Below are 25,023 nucleotides of genomic sequence, written 5' to 3'. Positions count from 1 at the left end.
TCCCCCAGGAGTGCAGGGGACTCCCCAGCGTGCTCAGCAGCAAACCCAGAAGTGGACAAGAAGTCCTTTTTTAAATACATAGGGGGTAAAAAGAAGGTACCGGGTAACGTGGGACCGCTGCAAGACACGCTAGGAAATTTGGTCGTCGCACCAGACAACAAAGCTAACCTATTTAACAGTTTCTTTGCCTCCATTTTTCTGAGCAGGGATCAGATCACCACCCCCACCACCCCTGGAACCCCCATAGGCCCCAGGGGAGGTGCACCCAGGCCTAGGGTCAGTGAGGATCTAGTCAGGGAATTTCTGGAGGGACTGGACATATTTAAATCAGCTGGGCCTGACAATCTCCACCCCAGAGTGCTGAGGGAATTAACAGAGGTCATAGCTGGACCCCTGGCACGGCTTTACGAGCACTCATGGTGCTCTAGCATGGTGCCAGAGGACTGGAAAAGGGCCAATGTGGTTCCCATTTTCAAAAAAGGGAGGAAGGAGGACCCAGGAAACTATAGGCCAGTTCGCCTTACCTCCATCCTGGGTAAGCTTTTTGAGAGAATTATCCTGCCGCATGTCCACGAGGAGACAGCAGGGGAGATTGTTTAGGGGCAACCAACACGGGTTCATCAGAGGCAGGTCCTGTCAGACCAACCTGGTAGCCTTCTGTGACCAGGTCACACAATCCTTAGATGCAGGTGTAGCAGTGGACATAGTCTTTCTGGACTTTAGGAAGGCCTTCAACACTCTCTCTCACCCCATTCCCATTAAAAAGCTAGGAGACTGTGGTGTCAACACCTACACAGTCAAATGGGTTACTAGTTGGCTGGAGGGCCTCACGCAGACAGTGGTGGTGGACAGGTCTTATTTGACCTGGAGGGATGTGGGCAGTGGGGTTCCCCAGGGCTCAGTCCTCGGACCCGCACTGTTTAACATCTTCATCAGTTCAGTGACTTGGACGGGGGTGTAAAAAGCACCCTGTTCAAATTTGCAGATGACACTAAGATGTGGGGAGAAGTGGGCATGCTAGAAGGGAGGGCCACTCGCATAATCAGGGGTCAGCAGGGCAGGCCCTATGAGGAGAAGCTAAGGCACCTGAACCTGTTCAACCTCCACAAGAGAAGGCTGAGGGGGGATCTAGTGGCTGTTTACAAACTAGTCAGGGGGGACCAGCAGGCATTGGAGGAGTCCCTGTTCCCCCGAGCACTACCAGGAGTGACAAGAAATAACGGCCACAAGCTGGCAGAGGGTAGATTCAGGCTAGACATCAGGAGGCGCTACTTCACTGTCAGGGCAGCTAGGACCTGGAACCAACTTCCAAGAGAAGTAGTGCTGGCTCCTACCCTGGGGGTCTTGAAGAGGAGGCTAGATGAATACCTTGCTGGGGCGTTTGACCCGAGTACTCTTTCCTGCCATGGCAGGGGGTCGGACTTGATGATCTGCTCAGGTCCCTTCCAACCCTACCAACTATGAAACTTCTAGTCCACTTCCGGGTGTGTGCAGGGGGGCCCCCCCTTGCTCCCTCTGACTTGGCGACTGGTGCCTCCTGAGTCGGGGGGCTACACCTGGGATCCCCCCGTGGCTGATCGCTGAGCCAGGGGGGCCCCCCAGTGCGCTCCCTGGCGGACCTGGAAGTGTACCGGAAGTATTTCTGGTCCACTTCCAGGTTTGCGGCTGAGCACTTGGAGGGCCTGTGGGACACTCCATCTGCCCCAGCATCACAACGTTCACAAGCCGCATGGGTACCTCGAGGTATGTAGAAAGAACAATTAAAGCTGTGTCTGTGTCTGAATCCGTTTCTCCAAATCGGCATCAACCGAATTGAATTGGAGACGCTGGTCTGAATTAACAAATCGAATCACTGCCCCGGATTCAAGCTGAATCTGAATTGAATAGGGCCTATTCACGCACCCCTATCGCCCAGCTATTTTTAATAATTAAGTATTAAGAAAATGTTTTAACTTTTCCTGATTTTTAAGCTCATTACTATTCTGTCTTTGTTGTCTAACAGGAACAATTATTCCTGTCTAATTCTTTCCTTTAGAGAATGCAGCTGGATATTATTTTGACAAGTTTACAAGACCACACCCATGTAGCTTCCCTACTTGGTTATAGCTCACCGTCTGATACAACAGATATTTCTTCTCTGTGTATCGGCTATGGAAACCTCTCTGATCAAACATATGGTGTCCAAAGCAGCCATCCAGATACTCATCTTGCTGAAATTTTAATGAAGACCCTTCTAAGAAATTTAGGATTTTACACGGTATGTTTTGGATTTGTAGCAGTAATGTTTTGAATAATTCAAGAGCTGAAACCTTAAGATTTTCTTCACTTTGTTTAAGTAGTATATTGTTTTATTCTTCAAATTTGTTCAGAAGATGGGGAACAGCAACTCCACACTCATTAACCTCTGAATCTGGACTAAAATCAGTTTACTGTCTCGTGAGATTAAGGATCCAATATTACTGTTATTACAGTTGTGTATACAACTCAAATATAGCATATGTAGCGTTTAAGACATGTTTTTGTGTATGAAAGATGAAGATCTCTTACTGTTCTTTAAACCATTCTGGAGCCTATTGTCCCCTGGAACATTTTAGGTATTATTTCATATGTAAGCTGAAGTTCTGAGTCAGACACCAGAATATGACAGCAGAACACCAAGAATTTGGCCATCATTTTATCAATTTAAATCACTTGGAGAAAACTTTCCAGCAGTAATTCAGCCAGAGCAGGTCAACCCACTTCTCATAATCTGTACCAGCTAGAGTGGTTCTTCTCAGGTGCAGGATGGTACAGCATTTGGGGGGAAAAGGACTCTGAACCTTCTCCCTAAATGTGTAGGTGCCATAACTTTTTTGCTGCATCATTCCTTCTAGGGAACCAAAACGTTCCCAAAAGGAGTTGGGGTAGAAGAGGTAAGAAAACTTTACACAGTTCTTGGGGTTCTTCCTTTTGCTGGCTGAAAGTCTTGTTGCCTTCATTTTTATTTCTCATCAGTGTACTGTCAAAAAGTAATCTGCATTCACTGTGAATCCCTACCCAGTCTTTTACCTGAAACTTCCAGTTTCAGCTCCCACAAGAGAAAGAGAACAATATAGTTTCCAAGTCCCATTGATACCTATTTCCCCTCTGTCTTTTGAAAATCTGCTAGAGATTTTCAGTCCTGATAACAGTCACAGTTACTGTTCCAAGGATCAAACTGCCTGACTTCAGGTCCACTTCTGTTGGCTGGGATTTTTAAAAGAGCCTAAGGGAGCAAAGAACCCTTTGATTTTAGGTTGCTTTCAAAATCCCAGATATAATTGCTAGTGGTAGAAGGTTTTCCTTTTGAGGTAAAAGTAAAGTATTATAATACATAAAGGCAGGTGATTGATGATTGTTCCCTTTGTTTAATTAGGATCAAGCCTTTGGAGAGCTGGAAAAAAATAGTGATAAGTTTTTACTTGGGACATCATCATCCGAAAACAGCCAGCCTGCTCATCTTCATGAGCTATTGTGTTCGCTGCAGAAACAATTGCTGGCTTATTGTCATATCAACAGTGTTAGTGAGGTAAATAGTTTGCTTATATGTTTTTTGGAAATACATTATAACTTGTTAGCAATTTGTAAACATGAATGCAATAATGATTTCAAGAAGGTTGTTTAGTGTACCTGACAATTCATAATATTAAGAAAAATTACAACCTTCTGAAATATGGATACTGTATATTTTGGTGTATAAAGGGCTTTTCGGAGGGGGAAAATATGTCAAACTCTGGAAAAGTAAATATGCTTTTTTGTTCTGTTTTGTTTCCAGAATTCTAGTAGTGTGGCGCTGCTGCATAAACACCTTCAGCTTTTACTGCCTCATGCTACAGATATCTATTCACGTTCTGCAACTCTACTTAAGGAAAGTTCTTGGAATGGCAGTGTTGGGGAAAAACTAAGAGGTACATTTTGCTTTAAAAAGTTGTAGTTAATGGAACACCACCAAGCTAAAATAAAACCAAATGAAGAGGAAGCAAGTTTTGATTCCACCCTGTATCTGAATTTCCTTTGACAATATTTGTTTACAATCTAAAAAGTCTTCAGTGGTCTGCCTTTTCCTTTGTTTGCTACATGGAGTAGTTTTTCCCACAGTAGAAAATTGTCTGAGTGTACAGACACATCATCAGGCGCATGATGCATTTGATAGCACATAGGGTGCAAAGTAAAAATTGCAGATAAAATGAAGATTGTTTTAACCTCTGATCACATTTGGTGAGAATATTTAAAGTTGACATTTTTTTTAGTGAGTGCAGGTATAAAGTGCAGATTGGGTGTGTGCTAAATAAACATAAAGCCCAATTTAGCATTTACTTTTTAAAAGTGTTACAGATTAAAATTTTGTATGCAGAAAACTCTAATGCTTAATATTGTATCTTTTTCTATAAGTTATTATTATTATTATTTTTTTACTGTAAGTTGCCCTGAACCTTTTTTGGAAGGGTGGCATACAATGGAGTATTGCTAATTAAATGCTCATTAAGAGACTGTATGTTATTTTATACATACAGGTCATTTTAGTATTTCATTGTATGAAATCATAAAGGATACTTAGATTTTTAAGGATAGTTAAGATGTTTCTATCAAAACTTCCTGAAATATAAAAGGTGACTATTTAATATATTAAGGCTTTTATATTGATAAAGTAAAAGAGCAATTCAAATTCATTGAAAATCTCTCTCTCTTTTGCCTTTTAGATGTAATTTATGTATCTGCAGCTGGCAGTATGCTCTGTCAGATTGTTAACTCGTTATTGTTACTGCCTGTGTCAGTAGCCCGTCCTTTATTGAGTTACCTGCTAGATCTGTTGCCACCTCTAGATCGCCTTAATAGACTGTTGCCTGCTGCTGCCCTTTTAGAAGATCAAGAATTACAGTGGCCACTTCATGGTAAGTAAAATAACAATTATTTTTTGACTGAAAAAGGAGATAGATAAATGTACTCTCTAATTTGGAATGTGATTTAACCATCTTCAGTTAGAGTGTGATCTTTTAAGCTAAGGTGTTTCACTGTCCTTCCTTTCTAGTCTTTAAATTTATTATCACAGATTTGCTATAAAGGAAATATTTTGACCACAAACAAAGAGTTTGATCTTGTAAGCCTAAAAATCTTAATCACTTTGGGAGTTTAAGGTGTATGAGGGATGGGAGAATACTGTCCAAAATGTCATATTAACATGTGAACATGTACTTTTACTGAAAACCTTCCAGGCATGCTGTCATATATTTATAATACTCTAATATCAAAATATTATGTTTTTTATTTGTAGTTTGATTAAAATTAACTTTAATGGATAAAATTGCTATTTTTTAACAAGTGCTGTGAAATATTCATGGTTCTTATAAAATAGAAAATGGAGAAAAATAGGGGTGTACTGGTAAAGATTTTTTTGGCCGATACTGGTGGCCAGTTATTAATGAGCCATATCAGCCAATACCTATCTAATTGCCAATATGCAGCCCTGCAGCTTGGAGAGCAACATCCTTCTGGTACGTCTGTGGAGGGGAAGCAGTGTGGTGGGCACATCGAGGCCCCCACGGTGAGAGACGGAGTGGGGCTGGGGCTGGGCCAGGAGCAAGCACTGCCCAGCCAGGGTGGGGCACAGGATAGAGTTGTGGGCAGGCAGCTCGTGCAGTGTGGGGTTGTGGCTCCCACCACTGCATGCACCCCTGTGGAAGGCATGGGGGACACATGCCCTCTGGATCTGTGTGTGTGGCTAGGGCAGGCTGGGGGCTGGTGACTGCACTGGCCTCTTCCCGGCAGGAGGGCTGGGCCAGGGCTCTGCTTGGGGCCGGCAGGGGCGGGGCAGGTGGCAGTGGCACTGCCGGGGGGTCTATGGGGTGGGCTACAGCCACCCCAGATTCACTGTAGCTTCCTCATAGCCCCCGCTCCCAGCACCACCACCTGTGTATGCCAAGCACAGCCCTAGCCCAGTCCCCCTGCTGGGAAGAGGCTGGCACAGACTCCAGCTTCAGTGGGGAGCCTGCCCTCGTCCTGCACACAAATCTGGGGGGCATATGCCCCCCATGCCTCCCTTGGGGGTGCATGCAGCAGCCAGAAGCTGCCACCTCCTCTTTGGCCCCTGTGGCTCTGTCCTGCCCCCTACCCTGCTCCAGCTGGGCAGTACCTCCCTCAGGCCCACTCCCTCCCTCACCATGGGGGCAATGATCTGCCCTCCCCCACAAGCCACCCCCCTTCCACCCCTCCACCAGGCTTGCCTGCAGGACGCTGTTCTCCATGCTGCCCAGCTGCATTCCTGGCTGTGTGCATGCTGTGGCTCCGTACATGCACAGGCATGTATCAGTGACATTATCAGCCACATCGGCCAAAAAAAAGCACTAAGTTGTCACATAATGTTCATGTCTGTTTAACAGTATGAAAAAACAAGTCTGATTTGCCCAATTATTGCTTAATACTTAGGTGGACCTGAACTTATTGATCCTGCTGGAGTGCCTTTACCACAGCCTGCTCAATCTTGGGTATGGCTTGTTGATTTAGAGAGAACTGTAGCTCTGCTTATAGGACGCTGTCTTGGTGGAATGCTTCAGGGACCTCCAATGTCCCCTGAAGAACAGGATACAGCCTATTGGTTAAAAACACCACTCTTCAGTGATGGAGTAGAAATGGATATTCCTCATTTAGGTAATTTGATACACAGCTATTCTTTGCTATATATGTGAAGTTTTTAATACTTTGTTCTTCTGTTGCTGCTTCATCTTACTGCCTTTTAAGACTGCCATTCCTGCAGACTGTTTAGGATATTGGGAGGCTAGGCAGTAGGAGTTCAATGCCTTTTTACCTTCCATCTTTCATGAACTCAAGTGTCCACATTTCTTAGAAGCTTGATTTTTTTTTTTTTTTTTTTTTTTTTTTTTAAAGTAGCAGGGCTAGGACACAGTAAACTTAACACAATGGTAATTATTGAAGCTGAACTTGTCTTTGTACAGATGAAAAACTGTTGAAAAATATTAATAGAGTCGAGAGCTGTAAAGGCATTGATCTCTTTAAGCTGCCTGTTGTCTTCAGGCTCATGATTTGAGAATGTGTAGTAGGTTGGTTTTGGCTATGGAAGAAAGGCACAAACTGCAAATTCTTAAGAGTGGTTTGAAAGGACAAAACCCCCCCCAATAAAACCAGCAAATATTTATCATTTTTGTACTTGCATATACTGCGAAAAATTTTCTGTAAGTTAATGTCCCTGTATTTACTGGCTTATTACAGTATACAAAATTAGAACTGCAATTTTTCAGTTTTTCTAAAAGAAAATTCTATCTAAAAAAGCGCAGGTGATATTTTGTAAAATGGAAGTGTTGCCATAACACCCCCCCCCCCCCCGGTATGTATGACTAGAAGTTAAAGCTACAAGTACAAGATCATTTTCTGCCTCTGTGCTGATGAGAAGGGAGTTCCCCAGCCTGTAGGTATGCTGCTGATTCTTCCTCCCCGAGTGCAGTACCTTGCACTTGTCAGTATTGAAACCCATCCTATTCTCATCCGCCCACCCTTGTAACCTGTCCAGATCTAGTTGTAGCCTGTCCCTCCCTTCTAACGTGCCCACTTCTCCCCACAACTTAGTGTCATCTGTGAACTTGAACAAGGTGCTTTTCACCCCCTCGTCCAAGTCTCTGATGAAGATGTTGAACAGTGCAGGCCCGAGGACCGAGCCTTGGGGAACCCCACTGCCCACATCCCTCCAGGTCAAAAATGACCCATTCACCACCACTCTCTGGGTGCAGCCTTCCAGCCAATTTGCAACCCATCTGACTGTGTAGGTGTTGACGCCACAGTCACCTAATTTTTTAATGGGAATGGGGTGAGACAGTGTCGAAGGCCTTTCTAAAGTTCAGAAAGACTACGTCCACTGCAACACCTGTGTCCAAAGATTTAGAGACCTGGTCATAGAAGGCAACCACATTGGTCTGACAGGAATTGCCTCTAATGAACCCATGTTGGTTGCCCCTAAGCATAATCTCCCCTGGTGGTCCCTTACAGATGTGTTCTTGGATAATTTTCTCAAAGAACTTCCCCAAGACTGAGATAAGACTAACAGGCCTATAGTTTCCTGGGTCCTCCTTCCTTGTTTGAAAATGGGGACCACATTGGCCCTTTTCCAACCCTTTGGCACCTTGCCAGAGCGCCATGAGTGCTCGTAGAGCTGTGCCAGGGGTCCCACAATGGCCTCTGCCAATTCCCTCAGCATCCTTGGGTGGAGGTCATCTGGACCTGCTGATTTGACGATGTCCAGTCCCACCAGAAATTCCCTGACTAGGTCCCCTCTGACCCTGGGCCTGGCTGTGCCTCTCCTGAGTTTGTCCGGGATCCCGGTTGGGGGGGATGTCCTGGTTCCTGCTCAGAAATATGGAGGCAAAGAATTTGTTAAAGAGGTCAGCTTTATCATCTGGTGCAACCATCAGATTGCCAAGCGTGTCCTGCAGGGGCCCCACATTACCCAGTGCCTTCTTTTTACTCCCTATGTATTTAAAAAAGGACTTCTTGTTCTCTTAGATCCGGGTTACTAGTCCCAGTTCTGTCTCCGCCTTAGCCTTCCTGACAGCCCCCCTACAATCCCAAGCAACGGAGGTATAGTCCTCCCTGGTGATGGCCCCTCCCTTCCATTGGGCGTACACCTCCTTTTTAGCTTTGAGATGTTCCTGGATGCTTTTGGTAAGCCATAGGGGCTTTTGAGCACTCTTGCCCCCTTTGATCCGTGTTGAGTTTGCCACCCTTTGGGCTTGGAGGATCGTCTCCTTCAGGAACAACCACTCTTCTTGGAATCCTAACTTCCCACCCCTCCGGGACCTCAGTGCCTCCCTGACTAGTCTCCTTAGCTCGATGAAATCTGCCTTCCTGAAGTCTAGGGCTGCTGTCTTGCTGCAGGCCTTTGTCACCCTGCGCTGGATGGTGAATTCCAGTAGGCGATGATTGCTATCATCCAGGTGGTCGAGAACCCGCAGTCCCCTCACCAGGTCGTTGCCTGTGGCCAGGGCCAGATCCAGCAAGGCATTTCCCCTGGTGGGACTGTGCACCTCCTGGGTTAGGTGGAGGTCCTGTATCTTGGCTAGGAACCTGCATGAGTAGTCAGACCTGGCTGACTGCTCCTCCCAGCAGCTGTCCAGGTAGTTTAGGTCACCCATGATGACCGCGTCCCTTGACCTAACTGCCTCTACAAGCTGACCTGAGAATTCCCGGTCCAGCTCTTCCCCCTGGTTGGGTGGTCTGTAGTAGACACCCACCGTTAAGTCCCTTTACCCCTGACCCCCTTGTATTCTAACCCAGAGCACTTCAGTGTGCCCCTCCTCTGACCTGGTGCTGTTTGTTGAGGATGTGTATTGCTCTCTGACATAGAGCACTACACCTGCACCTTTCCTCCCTGTTCTATCCTGCCTGTACAGTCTGTAGCCCTTGATGTTTACCGCCCAGTCATGCGTTGAATCCCACCACGTTTCAGTGAGTCCCACTATGTCCGGGTTTGTGTTAGCTAGAAGGAGGGCAAGTTCCTCCTGCTTGTTCCCCATACTACGAACATTAGTGTAGAGGCATTTAAGGCCTCCTGTGGGTGTATGCACCACCCTCCTGATCCCAGGACTATCCGGACCCCTGCCACTGACCTGGGTACGTCTTGTGCTCATCGCCTGTCTTGGCTGGGAAGTGTTGTCATTTCCCCCTGCGGACCCATCCTCCAGCGAAGCTAGTTTAAAGCATGCCGTATGAGATCAGCCAACCTGGAAGAAAAGACATGCTTGCCTTTAGGGGAGAGGTGAAGCCCATCCCACCCGAGCATGGCCCCTGTGCAAAATGTGGGTCGTTGTCAAGGAGCCCGAGGTCATTATTGATTCCAAGATGAACATGGGCTGCCAATGTGAGGACACAATCAGTAAGGCTAACCTCACCTTGTCGTGCATCCACAGAGGCATCACTAGCAGGTCCCAGGAGGTGATCCTCCCTCTCTATGTGACATTGGTCAGGCCGCAGTTGGAGTACTGCATCCAGTTCTGGGCACCATGCTTCAGGAAGGATGTGGACAGCATTGAGAGGGTCCAAAAGAGGACCACTCGCTTGATCAGGGGCAGTCCCTATGAGGAGAGGCTAAAGGACCTGAACCTGTTCAGCCTCCACAAGAGAAGGCTGAGAGGGGATTTGGTGGCCATCTATAAACTTACCAAGGGGGAACAGCGGGGAATGGGAGAAACCCTGTTCCTCCGAGCACCACCAGGAGTAACTAGGAATAATGGCCGTAAGTTGACTGAGAGTAGGTTCAGGCTGGACATCAGGAAGGACTACTTCACGGTCAGGATGGCTGGGATCTGGAACCAACTTCCAAGGGAAGTGGTGCTCGCCCCTACCCTGGGGATCTTCAGAAGGAGGCTAGATAATCACCTTGCCGGGGTTGTTTGACCCCGGCATTATTTCCTGCCCATGGCAGAGGGTTGGACTTGATCATCTGCTCAGGTCCCTTCCGACCCTACCAACTATGATACTACAGAACAATTGTGCAGTAACAGGGCCAATTTTAAAGTCAGATAATGAGAATACTTCTCCTGGCTAATACAGCAGGGGTTATTGAGTTCTTCCTAATGGTTTGATGGAGATATTAGTGGGATGTACTTCCATCAATAGATATAAAAAGCCATTGGATGTACGTACCAATCAAAATCTGCTGAATCTAATGTGTAAATGTTTCCCTTCCTGTAGAAAAATGCATGAGTTCACTGCTGGAAGTTGCCCTTTCTGGAAACGAGGAGCAGAAGCCATTTGATTATAAATTGCGACCTGAGATTGCTGTCTTTGTTGATTTGGCCTTGGGTTGTACAAAAGAGCCAGCCCGTAGTCTCTGGATCAGTATGCAGGACTATGCTGTCAGTAAAGGTAAGATGAGGAGAACAAGAGAAATAGAATTCTACATATCTTGCAAGCCTGGAAGATTGATGTTCAATGATACAACAGTGTTCAAATTTCTGGATACAGCAGTGTTCACATTTCTGATAATTTTTCATGTTACCTTATGTGCTTCAAATCAGTAGCATTAAACTCATTTGGATTCATGAGCCACACAGGTAACATGGGGCCAGATCAAGCCCATGAAACCCTCTCCCTTACCCGCAACATACCTGATCTGGCAGCTGCTCCAGCATGCGGCACTATCTGACCAGAGCAGTAGCTATACTACGCATGGTGGCCACACTAGCTGGACATAACTGAATGCTGGGGGTGGGGAGGAGAGGGAGGGAGAGAGAGGGAGTCTGTGGATGTGGACTGGACCTGTGCTCTGGGTGTATGCCATACTGTGTGTGGATCTGTTCAGACCCAGGGGCAGAACTGGAGATAGGATGATGGGGTTCTGTGGGCCAGATCTGATCATATGTTTGACACCCCTGCTTAAAGCCATTGACAAAGCGTTATGTATTCTGACAACCAGCTCTCTTGTTACTTGATAATCTTCATTCCAAACATCTACAACACTCATAAATACACACCATTTTTTATTGTATTTTTTGGTAGAATCTTCGACCTAGTTACTGGGAAGTTGTTTGCATGTTACTGGGTTTGAAATCTAGAGGAGAGCTTGATTTGAGAAGTGCCACTGATTTTGCAATCTAATTTTTGAACCACCAGCAGTTTGAAAAGATCAGATGTTAAGGAGAAAAAGTACATAAATAAGTGTTGGTCTTTTAAATTGTCACAACTGCAGCAGCTTGGTGATTTTTCAAACTCAGCAGGCAGATCTGTGAGCCAGTGTCCAAATTGCTGAGATAGTGGTGTTGATTTGTAGTGCTACAAAGTACTGAGGCTGTAAAACCTCTGTAATGTGCTGTTAGAACCTTATGCAATGGGGGCATATGGGTGTTCCAGCCCTCTGGCTGAAGAGCTGCAAAAAAGCCTCAAAGCAGACTTTTCAGGCAGGGCTGATAGCAGACTCTTCACTCCCAGGAGAGTCTGATCCCTGTTATACTGCCCTCTCCCCTGCCAGGGAAAGGTACATGTTGGCAGTGATCCACTGGTGACCTTTGGAGAGCAACAGCTGTGAAACACAGCAGCTGTGAATCTACTCTCCTTGCCTTCACCACTCCTGTGAGTGCTGCTGCCGCCAGAGTCCCTGCATCAAAATTGTTGCTGCTGTTTTAAGAGACCCAGCTCTGGCTGGGGCTGTTGAACCTGTGTTGTCAGTAGCAGAGTCCCAGCAGAGGTCCCTAACAGCTCCACACTGCTGGGTGGGCTATTAGCAAGTCAGTCACTCCTGCTCCTCCCCATTCCAAACATAGATTTTCCTTTTTGAAAGGAGTACTATTTTGTAGTGCTTTCACCTTTTTTGTATTGCTTCGACTACTAGAAGGGATGTACGCTTGCTTTTTGTAGCACTACAAGGCTGTATATTGGGCCAGATATGTAACTCCTGTTTGTGCCCTGAGTCTCTCATCAAATGTAGTTTTTCTGGACTAAGAGGAATGTGTTATATGGCTAGTTATGAACTTGAAGATTACAAAAGTTACTAAAAGTTGTTTTTCAACATCATAACATTTGTTTTAAAAACCTAACAGATGGAAAATCTGATTCGTATTTTTATGCTCTTTCACGGGCAATCTGGAGAAGAGGTAAAAATCTAAAATTGACTCTCCTGAGTGTCCTGAAATGTGTCTCTAAAATCATTTGTTAACCAGAACTCTCGTATTATTCAAACTTGTATTGATTCTATGCAGTATTTTGTAACTTACAATTTTGCAGTGTTTGACCAGGTATAGGTTATGTTGTTAATTAAATGCTTTTCCTAATTTAGATTCTGAATCTGTTAAGAATATTCCATTTTATTGATTTCAGAGAAAATTATAAGCAATTCACATAATTTTAAAGCAAAGTAAAAGTCCATCTTACTAGTGTTGCTATAACATTTTTCAGTAAAACGCAATGAAGTGTGTGGTTGGAGGGCTCCTTTCAGACATTTCAAGTCTTTTCAACATTAGTTTGTTAGTTCTTGACATTTCCCTGAAACAAATGATGATGTCATTAATTTGATTTTATTTCAAGATGTTCCAAGAATTACATTTTTCATTCACTCCTTGCTGGTTGCATTATAGTTTGTGTAAAACTACTTTCAATTTATTTAATGAACACTTAAGTCATTTATACATTGAAAAAGTATAAAGGGAGAACCATTTTAGGTTATTTCATTATTGATGCTGCTTAAAATATATTCAGGATTATTTATTTTGGAAAAATCAGCAAGTTTTAATGATTCATTTTTATTTTCAGATTGGGACACTGCAACCTTAAGTAATGAGTCACTCTTGGACACTGTGTCTAGATTTGTTCTTGCATCTTTGCTGAAACACACAAATTTACTTAGCCAAGCATGTGGCGAGAGCAGGCAAGTAACTTGAAACTGCCTTTAATAATTTATTTATGTTTTTAAGTTGTGGGATCTTTTTTCTATGACTGTCCTTCTTTCAGATATCAGCCCGGCAAAGCTCTGGCAGAAGTATATCGCTGTGTATATAAAGTTCGGAGTCGCTTGCTTGCTTGCAAGAATATGGAACTGATTCAAACTAGGTCATCTTCAAGAGACAGATGGGTGAGAGTGATTACTGGTGCTTGCTGTATGTTGCTGTATTTCTTAATCAAATATTTTATATATTCTATGATTTAATGAGAGCTCTCAAAAAAAAAAATCTCTTGTTCTTGCAGCAAGACTTTTGGATCTTGTTCAGTTACTTTGTCTTTAAAACATGTTTTACAAACTAAAATGTGGAGCACGTACCTAAAGATTCAGTAGGCTATAGCAAATATAGGAGAAAAATACCACATTTACTTGAATACAAGACTAAGCTTTTTTCCTCTGTCCGCATTACATTCTCATACAAGGAACCCTCCTTAAATACATTGTCTATTCTTAAATTGCTGCCAAAAGCAGCATGTGCTCAGTAACGGAAAAGCCGACTATGAAGTTGATATAATGCTGCCAGTGCTGGCAAGACTATAAAGCACATGATCCATATTGGGCGAACATATTGATGGGAACCTTATATTTTTACCAAAAAAAGGTCTCTCTGTTTCGGTCTCTCTTGATATGTAGATATACATACACACACATATACATAGAAGTTATATCTCTATCTATAGTTATAAATATAGATCTATAGACAAGAGCTATAAAAAAAAAAATATATAGATATAGATATAGATATCTTACTATGATCTGAAAGAGCGCCAGTGCTGAGGGAGACTGCATTCAATGTGTCCATTATACCATACATCCAAATATACCATATTTAGATATATCTAAATATATACAAATCTAACATGTATCTAAATCTGAGGGGTTGCACTAGCCCATCTTTGTTGTAGGAGCGTGGGTCCATAGGTACATGTTTTGTAATGGTTTAGGGGTTTGTTATGCAAGTTAAAGTATGTAGGAAAAGTGTACTAGCAGGTATATCTATATAGATATCTCTATATATATCTATATATAGAGAGAGAGATATCTCTCTCTATATATAGATATATAATTATATAGGTATAGATATAGATCTATATATATCTATATAATTATATCTGTATATATATCTATAATTAGCACATGGATCCTTTGTGGGGGCATCTGGAGTACACACACATACTGAGCAGTGCTGAGTTGTAGGGTCACCATTGCTTGAAATGCTGTTGACTCTGGTGGGGTCCAGCCCAATGAAATATATTGTCAATCATGAGCTTTTAGGCTCTGGACTGATATGCATAGCTTGTAGTATGCATAAAGAAATACAAAAGTGCTGCTTAAAAGTGTGTTTATGGAGTACCTGTGTTAAGCCTTGCAGCAGTTTCAAAAGTAAAATGCATCATTTCTGGGTGAACTAAGTCTATGGGTACTTATGCAAATCATTACGGGTATGCCTGTTTCAAGGTCACTGTTTTTTAAATTTACTCTTTCTTTCCATGTGCTCAGAGAGAGCAGTGTCTGACAGTAAGGAAGGGGAGGATGGGGCTGCAGGAGGAAGCAACTGCAGGGGAGAGGACAAGAGGGCTATCTGTCCTCCTCTCCCCTGATTTATTTTTTCTGCTGTAGCAGTGGGAGGAGGACAAATTTTAAAACAAAATATCCAATAATTAGATTCTGTACCTGGAAAATTATAATAAATGTATAAGTTTTCCCTGTATAGAATCTAATTATTGGAGTGTTTGTCTTATATTTAGGGTCATGTTACATTCATGTAAATGTGGTAAATCAATTTAAGCAAGTTATGATTTCCTGTTTTATATAAGAATTATTTGTTTAGAGTACTTTACAAAGCCTTTTGTTTAAACGTGACCCTATCTAAATAGCACAAGGTCAGTGCAATTAAAGGATGATGTACGAGGCATGAGAGCAAAAACTACCAGTCAGGGCTATATTATATCAGGGCTGTCCATCTTGTGGGTTGTGGGCAGTGCAGATCGTAAGCTTGCCAGGCCCTTGCTGGCCATTCCTGTGAAATGGAAGCTGGAGGAAGGAGTGGGAGCCCAGGGACTCTGGCAGCAGGAGTGACAGCTGGGACTTCAGTTGGACAGCCTTGTTCTGTAATTCATAGTCTTCCCTTTCTTATCTCCTCCAGTTAAAAATGTTGCTTTTTTCATGATAAACTGCTTCATAAATTATATGTGCAATATGTGGGAGAGAGAACTGCCAGGTCAGAAATTAACTTCTGTGTTCATTTAATTTCAATTAAGTGAATTTGAAGGCAAGGGTGTAAGAATGTAACGTTCAGTTCTTAATGCAAAACTGTGAGCGAATGAGTATTGCATATCACTTGAAATCAATTCAAACATTGACCACAGAATGAAACGTTTTAAGGTTCATCTAAAATTTAAAGAGAACTCTTCTCAGGAACATATGAATGCTATGTTACAAAGTTTCAAACTTGGACTCTTGCAACTGTAGGAAAGAGCACATGATGATGGTGTATGTATATACTTTTCTGTCATTAAAATCTCAGCAGAAATAGCTTTCTACATTCACTAATTACTTGATGCAGAATCCTAAATACTACTTTCCCATGGGAGAATAACTTTGGTACATAAGTTATTAAATAAAGTAATATCTATATATTTTTTTATGTGGTGAAAAGTGATTTCACAATGTAATTTTAAACTTCTGTCAGATGTCAGAAAACCTGGAGTCTGCAGATACTGATCCTCAAGAACATTCTTTTACCCGTACCATTGATGAAGAGGCTGAAATGGAAGAGCAGGCAGAAAGAGACAGAGAGGAAGGGCATCCAGAGCAAGAAGATGAAGAAGAGGAAAGAGAGCATGAAGTTATGACAGCTGGTAGTAAGTAAACATTAACCATGTAATGTTTTCTGGGGAAAAAAATAAATTGTGAGACAAAAACAAATGAAAAATGGATTTAGAAGGTTTGTCTTCAGATATCTAAAAACAGTGTCAAAGGGTTTTTTTATAAAGCCTTCGTGTATTTATTCTGTTAAAAAGTGGAAAAAAATATTTCAAGGTTTTTGTTGTGTGTATAGATTGTTTGTTATGGGAGGTTGTGCATGTCTGTGTGTCTACTTGATCAAGCCATATGCAGCCACACTCAAGTGACCAATTTTCCTATTACTGTGAGGTTCCTAGAATGCTGTAGCCTAGTGAAGTTATGATAACTTTGGAAAAATCCTGGAAAGTGAATTTGACCTAAACTAAATCAGCTACATTTTGTTGTTGAAACCTTATGGATTATAATTTTTAAGTCAAAATAATATATTATGTAATGTGAAAAATACTTAATATTTTGAAAATGTATTTTCAAAGAGCCATCATATTTTGTGCCACGGCTTTGACAGACTTCTCAGTGACCAAAGCTCTGATAAAAGCTTTGGGCTATTTCCCTCAGAGCAGACTGGAGGTAGAGAAATACTACTTACTGTGAGTGGTGAATAGCAAGTGGTGGAGACTGGATGATATCTAGAAATATAATTCTATAAGGAAGCTTGGAAGAATTTAAGACAGAAGAATTGGCAGGGGCAGTAGAGTGATCCCTGATGTCTTATTTAAGTCACTTCAGGTTTAGTCTGTCTAACTTCTTCTAGAGAGATGGCTTTCCTTTTAATTATGTCCATCTTTAATTAGAAGGACAAAAGGACTTTTTCCCCCATATTGCCTCTGGGCCTTTCAGCATTGATTGGAAGCTACCAGTGTGTTTTTAGACTTGATTACTAAAAGACCACTTTTTTCTACAGTCTGCTTAACCAGTCTGTCGAAAATATTTGGCGACTAGCAGTAAGAGTTTTTTGCCTGATTATCCTTTTGAAAATCTGACAGAAGTTTATAACAACACAATCAAAACTTGTAATTCTAGCAACAGTGAAAAGTTGTGTGATGTGGTGGTAGTGTACTAGATTCTTTATTTAGTTTGACTGTCCAAAGGCATTCAGAGGTAGAGCTGCTATAGAATTTTATTTTGTTTCATTCTTCCTAACTATGGATTAAGATTATAGTAGGAAACAGAAGAAATTGTGTGTCAAATGTTGATGTCCTCTAAATGTAACATTTTAAATACTTGACTAATTAGTCTTTTTGCATTATTTGCATGTATATGTGTATGTATACGTGCGTGGTGTGTGTGTGTGTGTAAAATAATTATTTTTTTTCCTCTCGGAATGTCAATTTTTAGCCTAAAGTGCAGATGACTACTTTGTGATCATTTAGCTTTACCAGAAGTTAAGACCTTGTTTTTGTGTTGCATGTTACAGAAATATTTCAATGTTTCCTATCAGCACGTGAAGTAGCTCGCAGTCGGGATCGAGATAGAATGAACATTGGGACAGGGACTAGAGTTGATGATCAACCTACTCAGACCCAACAGGAGCGAAGAATCAGCACAGATCTTCCAGAGGGTCAAGATGTGTACACTGCTGCATGCAACTCAGTTATCCATAGATGTGCCTTATTGATCTTAGGAGTAAGCCCCGTTATTGAGGAGCTCCAGAAACGAAGGGAGGAAGGACAGTTGCAGCAACCTTCAACTAGTACTCCTGAGGGAATTGGACTGATGACTAGGTGGGAGTCATTAACCATGTAACAGAGTACAGTTAATTTTTTGCTGTTCTTCTAACATTGCTTTGCAAAGTGTTTGACTTACCTTTGAAGGCAAACTGTGATATGATAGAACACATCATAAAGCTTGTGCTCAGAAGGTAAAGGAGCTTCTCTCCCTGTTCCACAAGCAGTACTAACATATAAAATGTATGTCCATTCTGGCATCATCAATATAGTATAAGAAGTTTGCCAGACTTTAACTTTTTTTTAAATTTGGTATAGTGGGTAAAGAGATCAGAATGAAAACCAGATCATGTGGGATTTCAAATAATTTTATATAGCTGAAAATTTCCTAATTTTTCTCAATTTTTATTATTTTGTTCTTTTAAAATGCATTTGTACTTAAGTTGTCATGTATAGTGTTTGCTAAAGTGTTTCCTCTTGCATGGAAAAATTGGACTTTGGTTTAAAAGTAAATGGCTCAAAAATATGATGTGAATAGAAATATGTTTGAATATTTTCTGGAAAACACATATTTGCATTGCATTAGTTAAGTTCAGGAGAGCTGCAAACTAAGTGAAAGTTTCATTTAGGCAAAAGAACAGAAACATCACGCAAAGTAAATACTATATTTATTTGCCTATGTCCCACACCTTTTTCCCCAAAATTACACATCCTAAATTAGGGTGAACATTTTAACTGAGGAAGGTGATTTTCTATGCAAGTGTTCAGGTATGGGGATGCTGTAATGGCTGGGCTGGGGTTGTGCTGCCTTTCTGGGCCCATGCAGGAGGGGTGTAATCCAGTTCTCAGTGGGTGCCTCTACACATGCACTTTACTGTCAAGTTGACTAATTAGCTCTGCAGTAAAGCATCAACATCTACATGTATGCCGTATTGGAGCACAGTAAATTAATTAACTCTGCTGTAAGATAGTACTTGTCCCGGACAGTGCTATCTTACAGCAGAGTAATTTACACTGCCTCAGCGTACATGTAGACAGTGACCGAGGCTGGCAGTAGCATTAGTTTGTTACAGTGCAGGAGCTGCCTGCTGGCTAGCCCCACACTGTAGTACCCTCATCCCTCAGCCAGCCTCTGTGCTGCCTGATGTCACAACCTGGAGTCCGGGGCTGCTCCATCCTGGCTTTAACTGCTGCAGTCCCAGATGCATGTATATACACTGCTCTTGGGAGCCGCAGACTCTGGTGCTAACAGAGACGGAATTTATTGCTCCATGCTAATTGCACGTGTAGATGCACATGGTATCAGTCACCCTGTCCTTCCAACTTCAGAGCTCAAAGTTGAACCCAGTAACAGCCACTGCCAATTGGCAGCAGCTTTTGGCTGTTCAGCTGGAAAAAGAGAGTGAGTGATGCATCTGCCCAGGAACATTTAGCAAAATGAGCCCATGCTTTGCCAGGAAAGGCTATGGGGAAAAAAAAAAAAGATTTTTCTTTGTTCTACCTTCTTAAAACAAAGTGTGCCTCTTACTTGAGGGCATGTGGTATGTGAGAACATATGGAGTAGTCTACTTAATTTTTTAAAATAATTTAATCCTAAAAATCTCAGGTGTTATAGGCAATAATTGTGTAATTTTAAAATAAAATTGTTATCCTACGGTTCAGTAGCGTTATACTAAAAGCCTCTCAGTGTTTTAGTTCTTATTTTACTCTTAAATATATTTCAACTATATTGAAACAGACAATTTTAATAGATATTTTTGAAAACTGTCATGTTACATACCCTTTTAATTCTCTTTTTTAACTGTTTGCTGGTAGCCCAGGCATTAAAGCATGGATGGCAGTCTCTCTCGTTGTTAACAAGGCTTTAATCTCCAGAATATCAACTTTAGGGTGATATTTAATGTGTGTGTATTTAATGGGTGGGTTTTAAATAAGGTTAGTTTCACCCACTTGTTCCTTTATTATCATGTCCCTCCATTCACAGCATAACTATTTCTGCACATTGTCCTTAACACTTACCAAAGAGCTTGGATGGTCAATTATAAGAAGGCCCTTGGTTCCTTTTTACCATTAAGGGTGCTGAAGAGAGACAAGAGGTTTAGTTTCTCCCAAATGAAGCTGTATTGCTAGCTGAGTTGAGATTTTATTGTATTGCTTGATGTTATCTGACATATAAGTTATAGTGATACAGATACGTGCTTATATTCTTAATGGATTGAATTTAATTTTGAATTTTATATCCTGGAATCCTTAGCAGAGCATCTGTAGAACAAGATCTAATTGCTGCTAATTTACTTTGCTATATATTCTACAGTGAGTATTTGTGAACAGTTTTGTCTTGTGTGTTTATTTGTGAACAGGAGTGAAAGTCTTACTGCAGAGAGTCGCTCAGCCCATACTAGTTCAAGCTATAGACTGATTAAATCAAGGAGTGAATCTGATTTATCTCAGCCTGAATCAGATGAAGAGGGTTATTCACTGGTATGTAAAATTTAATGTGATGTCTTGTAGCTTCATTTTTGTATTCTCTCTTTTCACATATGCAGTGCATCCTAAACATGCTATTCTGCTTAGCAGCATTATTCATTAATAGGGAATACAGAAGAGACCTACTGCAGGCCACCTGCATTGTTATAAGGGAATACATTGATTGAACAAAAGTGAACTCTTTAATTGTTAAAGGTTGGAGTTCTGTTGTGTGAATTACCCCATTGAAAGTTCTGCAGCAGATTTTTTTCCAAAAGTCTGATTTATGTAAATAGAATCTTTTAAGGATTATAGTCTAGATTTACGTTTCCAAGAGTAATGTACCTACATGAGTGGAGGTATTTTGTTCAGGGTCTTTTCCTTTGGCTTGTCCAGTTATGGCAGTTACAAGAAATACTTTTCAGTAATGGGATATGTTCTCAGTTATGTTGTTGGCAGATTAAATCTACAAATAACACCAAGTTGGGTAGGGTATCTGACACTTTAGAGGAATGGATTAAGATGGAAAATGACATTTAAGTTGGAAAAGTGGTCTGAAATAAATAAGATGAAATTCTGTAAAGGCAGGTGCAAATTACACTCAATAAGGAATGATCCAATACATAGGTTTATACACATATAAAATAGGGTGTGGTTGGTGAGGCTGAAATACTGCAGGAAAAGACGTGAGCATTTTAGTGGTTCACAGGCTGAGTAGGTGTCAACAATAATGTAATATTTTGAAAAAACAAAAAAACCTGTATAGTATATTTGGATGTTTTAACAGGAGCGTCATATAAATTATAAGAAATTATTCTTCTGCTCCATTCAGCACTGGTGAGGCTTTATCTGGTATTCTGTATCCAGTTTTGGAACATCGCACTTTTTAAGAAATATGTGGACAAATTAGAAAGAGAGCAAATTACTATAAGGCTGAAAACGCACGCAAGAAAAGATTGGAAAAATTATGGTTATTTCATTTAGAGAAGAGAAGACGGGAGGCAGGGGTGGAGTTTGACAAGTCTTTAAATACAAAAATGGTTGTTATGAAAAGGATGGCAATTGGTTCTTCTGTGTCCACAGGAGATAAAACAAGAAATAATGAGCCTAGATTGAAGTAAAGGAGATTTTTATTTAGATAATAGGAAGAACTTTATAACTACGAAAATGGCTGTGCACTGGAACAGGTTATTTTAAATTGTGAAAATTTGGTCACTGGAAGTTTTCAAGTGCAGGTCAGACAAACATTTATCTGGATTTGTTTTGACAGAAATGATTTTGCTTAGAGCAATGAGATGGATTACATGGCCACTCTAGATCTCTCCCAGTCCAATTTTTCTATGACTCTAAATGCGATTTTGTATTTATTCTTCAAAATGTAGAGTGGAAGGCGAAATGTTGATTTGGACTTGGCATCCTCGCATCGAAAGAGGGGTAAGATTTTTGTTTAGGTTAAGATTTTGTTTTGCGGTGTAAATAATGTTTCTTAAAGTATATTTAGATTAACTAAAATCACGTCTTGAAGCAGAAATTCCATTTTAAACAAATAGAACTGTTGATTAAATTGAATTGACAAAATGAATTGTCATTTATAAAAAAATTAGAAATGTAAAGACACTTTTTTGAAGAAATGACTTTACCATAGATAATATCTCTGTCTTTCTTTTGACTGAGTCTTGTTGTGGCAAGGATATTATGGAATTCACCATTCAGATCAACTGTAACAGACTATACTTCGAATTTCCCACCTTCTAATTCCCTCATCCATTGTCTAGAATTGTGGTAGTCCTTAGGAGATAGTGAGTGATTCCATGACTTTTTTAAGTTTTCATTTTACTTTCTGAAATTTCTCCATCAGCGAAATTTTATTCTTTTGCTTATAACATGTTTGGTGATAGAAAATAATGCATAGCATTCAGAATTCTAATGCAGAACCCAAATCACTTACTCTACTGTTACACATTATTTTGCTTGATATGTATGAATCAAATTTCTGGCTTTGGTAAATGATTCCACTTCAATCTGAGGGATCTCAATGGGCTTCTTTCTTTCTCAAGAGCATCAGAGATCATCTTGCAAGTAATGGAGCAAGTAAAGTTTGTCTGTCTTCTAGAGAGAGATACGGTTGTATACATCTCTCAACAATGAGCAGCCTGTGCTGGAATCATTAACAGCATCCATTGTCCACTCTCTGCTAAAGCCTTGGAAAAGCTCAACAGGATTTGATGTGTAGTTATATGTTTTCAGTTTGGGGAAGCTTAGATATTTTGAATGATTAGGGCTGCTTTCAGGTTTTTTTTGGTTGATTAGTACCTCCTTCCTCATTACTAAGGGAGAATAATAAGAACGTTGTCTTAAAAAGCAAGAACCTCTAATCATGCCAGAAAGCATGCTTAAGTTTGTGACTCAGTAATATAGAATTGACTTCCCATTTTAGATTCTTCTGAATAATTACATTTCAGAATGTGAAGAAGTAGTTATATTATTGTTGGGTGTTCAAGTTGTCTTAACAGACGGTGTTCATAAAGTGGCATAAAACTACTATTTAAGGGTGCCTATACATGAGCGTGGAGGTGGCTCTGATGTGCTGTAATTAGTGTGTTGGACCAGACTCAATTTAATCGAGTCTGCTTGAGCATGGTAATTACCGTGCTCCTGTGAGGCTCTGCATCGTGTGCTCCAGCATCCCTGCGCTTCAAAATGGCAGTGGGAGTACTTTATCTAAAGCTCATTGAATGAGCTTTAGATAAAGTGCCCCCGCTGCCATTCTAAAGCATGGGGATGCAGTGGGGACACGGATACATGAGTCACTGCAGGTACTTTAATTGGAGCGGCTCTTGGATCCGCTCTAATTAAAATGCCACACACCTGGAACACGTGTATAGATGCCCTAATAGTCTAGGAAAACTCAACTCACTCCCCTGGAAATATCTGGAGTTAGCACATTATATTTTCCTTTAGGTTATTCTGTAGTTAGATTCTGCTGTAGGAGCTTATGAACTCAAGATCAAGAACTTTTGGCTAAAAATACCTGCATGGTGCACATGCAGCTGCATAGGATATGGTCTTCTGGTTTGTTCTGAGTGCAAAGAAAAAGCTCAGTGTGACTCCTGCACCCTTCTTGCAAGCCACTACCTCTTAGTTCTAAACTGAGCTCTGTTGTCTGCTTAACCACAGACTTACAACTTCTTGCAGCGTAGCTAATTTTTGTAGTTTAATTCTTAAATTTCTGTAGTTAATTTTCTTTCTTTGCTGACAATTGGAAGCTTTTGTTCTTCTTTTGTCTTGATTTCTCAAGGTAGGAGTCTACTGCCTCCTACCTTCCTTCATATGAATGAGCTCATTTACCTCCCCTCATATGCCCTCCTCAAGAGCATGCAGGTTTAACTACTGTTCCTTCTGGGATGGGGGGATTGGGCTGTTCTTCCTAGCATTGGAGTGCCTTTACTTCCTCAATAACTCCCATATTCCATGCAAATTGTTCACTTCCTAGACCCCCATGGATGGGGAGACTAGACTACAAGTTTACCTCCTGGGTAAATCTATAAATCTTGGCCTTAAACAACCCAGGAACCCAAGAACTCCCTAAACATCCAGCTGAGGTTCTAACATATGTACCAGTGCTGGTGCTATGCAGTACCTTGTTAGGTAAATAGGTAGAGGTCTTTGGGTAATTTCTGATTAATGGCTGCTCCAAGAGAAGATCATCACCTTGGTCTTCCACTGAAACTCTTGAGTTTGTGTGCTTCTCAGTGAAACTGGGCTTTCCTATGGCACTGACTGGCATCCAAGCCTCAGACTGAAGACCCCAAATGCCCATGACATCTGTAAGACTGTCCTGCATACTGTTTGTCAGAGTGGTTCTTTCATGCCAAGCACAATGAAGACCTCCCTCAGATTTTTACATTACTTTAGAAATTCTGTTTTTCAGACCATTTTAAATAGTGAGTTACTGAATTTAATTTTGTACCCTTCCCCATCTCCTCCTTTCACTGAACTATTGGAACATAGTCTGATTTATAGTGTTAGTAGCAAAACAACTGTAATAAAAATGTTTGCTCTGTCTGCTGATTCTTTGGGTGTGTGGAAGAAAAGCTTTGTCCTTTTTTGTCTTCATGGACTCCTCTTGCGACTGAAAAATGTAAGCGGGGACTGTCTGATTAATCCTCTGCTTCCCCCTTTTTTTGGTCGTTTCATCTGAACAGCAGCATGACTAAAAGACTCCCACTCCAGCTTTGCAGATCTTGTCTCCACCTGTTACTAGGTCAGGTTCAGCTGTTATCGCAACAGGAATCTGAAAAACCTGCTGTAGGATGCTTTTGGCTATTGTGGGAGAGAAGAGATAGTTTCATAGTAGCTAGGGTCAGGAGGGACCTGAACAGATCATCTAACCTGCCCCCCTGCCACAGGCAGGAATGAATGCTGGGTTCACAAGACCCCAGACAGGTGATCATCCAACCTCCTCTTGAATTTGCCCAAGGTAGGGGCAAGGACCACTTCCCTGGGAAGTTGGTTCCAGATTTTGGCCACCCTAACTGTAAAATATTGCCTTCTGATCTCCAACCTAAACCT

At 41.4% G+C, this 25,023-nt stretch overlaps 1 protein-coding gene across 1 annotated transcript in view; it reads left to right on the top strand.

Annotated features, from left to right (window-relative positions):
- The window catches only part of HERC1 (HECT and RLD domain containing E3 ubiquitin protein ligase family member 1), a 145,165-nt gene that overhangs the window by 35,838 nt on the left and 84,304 nt on the right, over nt 1–25,023 (top strand). The window contains exons 13-24 of the mRNA XM_006027209.2: nt 2,036–2,257; nt 3,395–3,547; nt 3,794–3,926; nt 4,719–4,910; nt 6,442–6,663; nt 10,714–10,887; nt 13,267–13,381; nt 13,465–13,585; nt 16,146–16,317; nt 17,736–18,042; nt 20,346–20,466; nt 21,834–21,885. Of these exons, the coding sequence (XP_006027271.1) occupies nt 2,036–2,257; nt 3,395–3,547; nt 3,794–3,926; nt 4,719–4,910; nt 6,442–6,663; nt 10,714–10,887; nt 13,267–13,381; nt 13,465–13,585; nt 16,146–16,317; nt 17,736–18,042; nt 20,346–20,466; nt 21,834–21,885 (1,984 nt within the window). The remainder of the gene's footprint in view (nt 1–2,035; nt 2,258–3,394; nt 3,548–3,793; nt 3,927–4,718; nt 4,911–6,441; nt 6,664–10,713; nt 10,888–13,266; nt 13,382–13,464; nt 13,586–16,145; nt 16,318–17,735; nt 18,043–20,345; nt 20,467–21,833; nt 21,886–25,023) is intronic.

The sequence above is a fragment of the Alligator sinensis genome, unplaced genomic scaffold, assembly GCF_000455745.1.
Source record: "Alligator sinensis unplaced genomic scaffold, ASM45574v1 scaffold954_1, whole genome shotgun sequence".
Classification (NCBI taxonomy): Eukaryota; Metazoa; Chordata; order Crocodylia; family Alligatoridae; genus Alligator; species Alligator sinensis.
The sequence above is the reverse complement of the archived record's forward strand: the minus strand, read 5'-3'. Positions and strand labels throughout refer to the sequence as shown.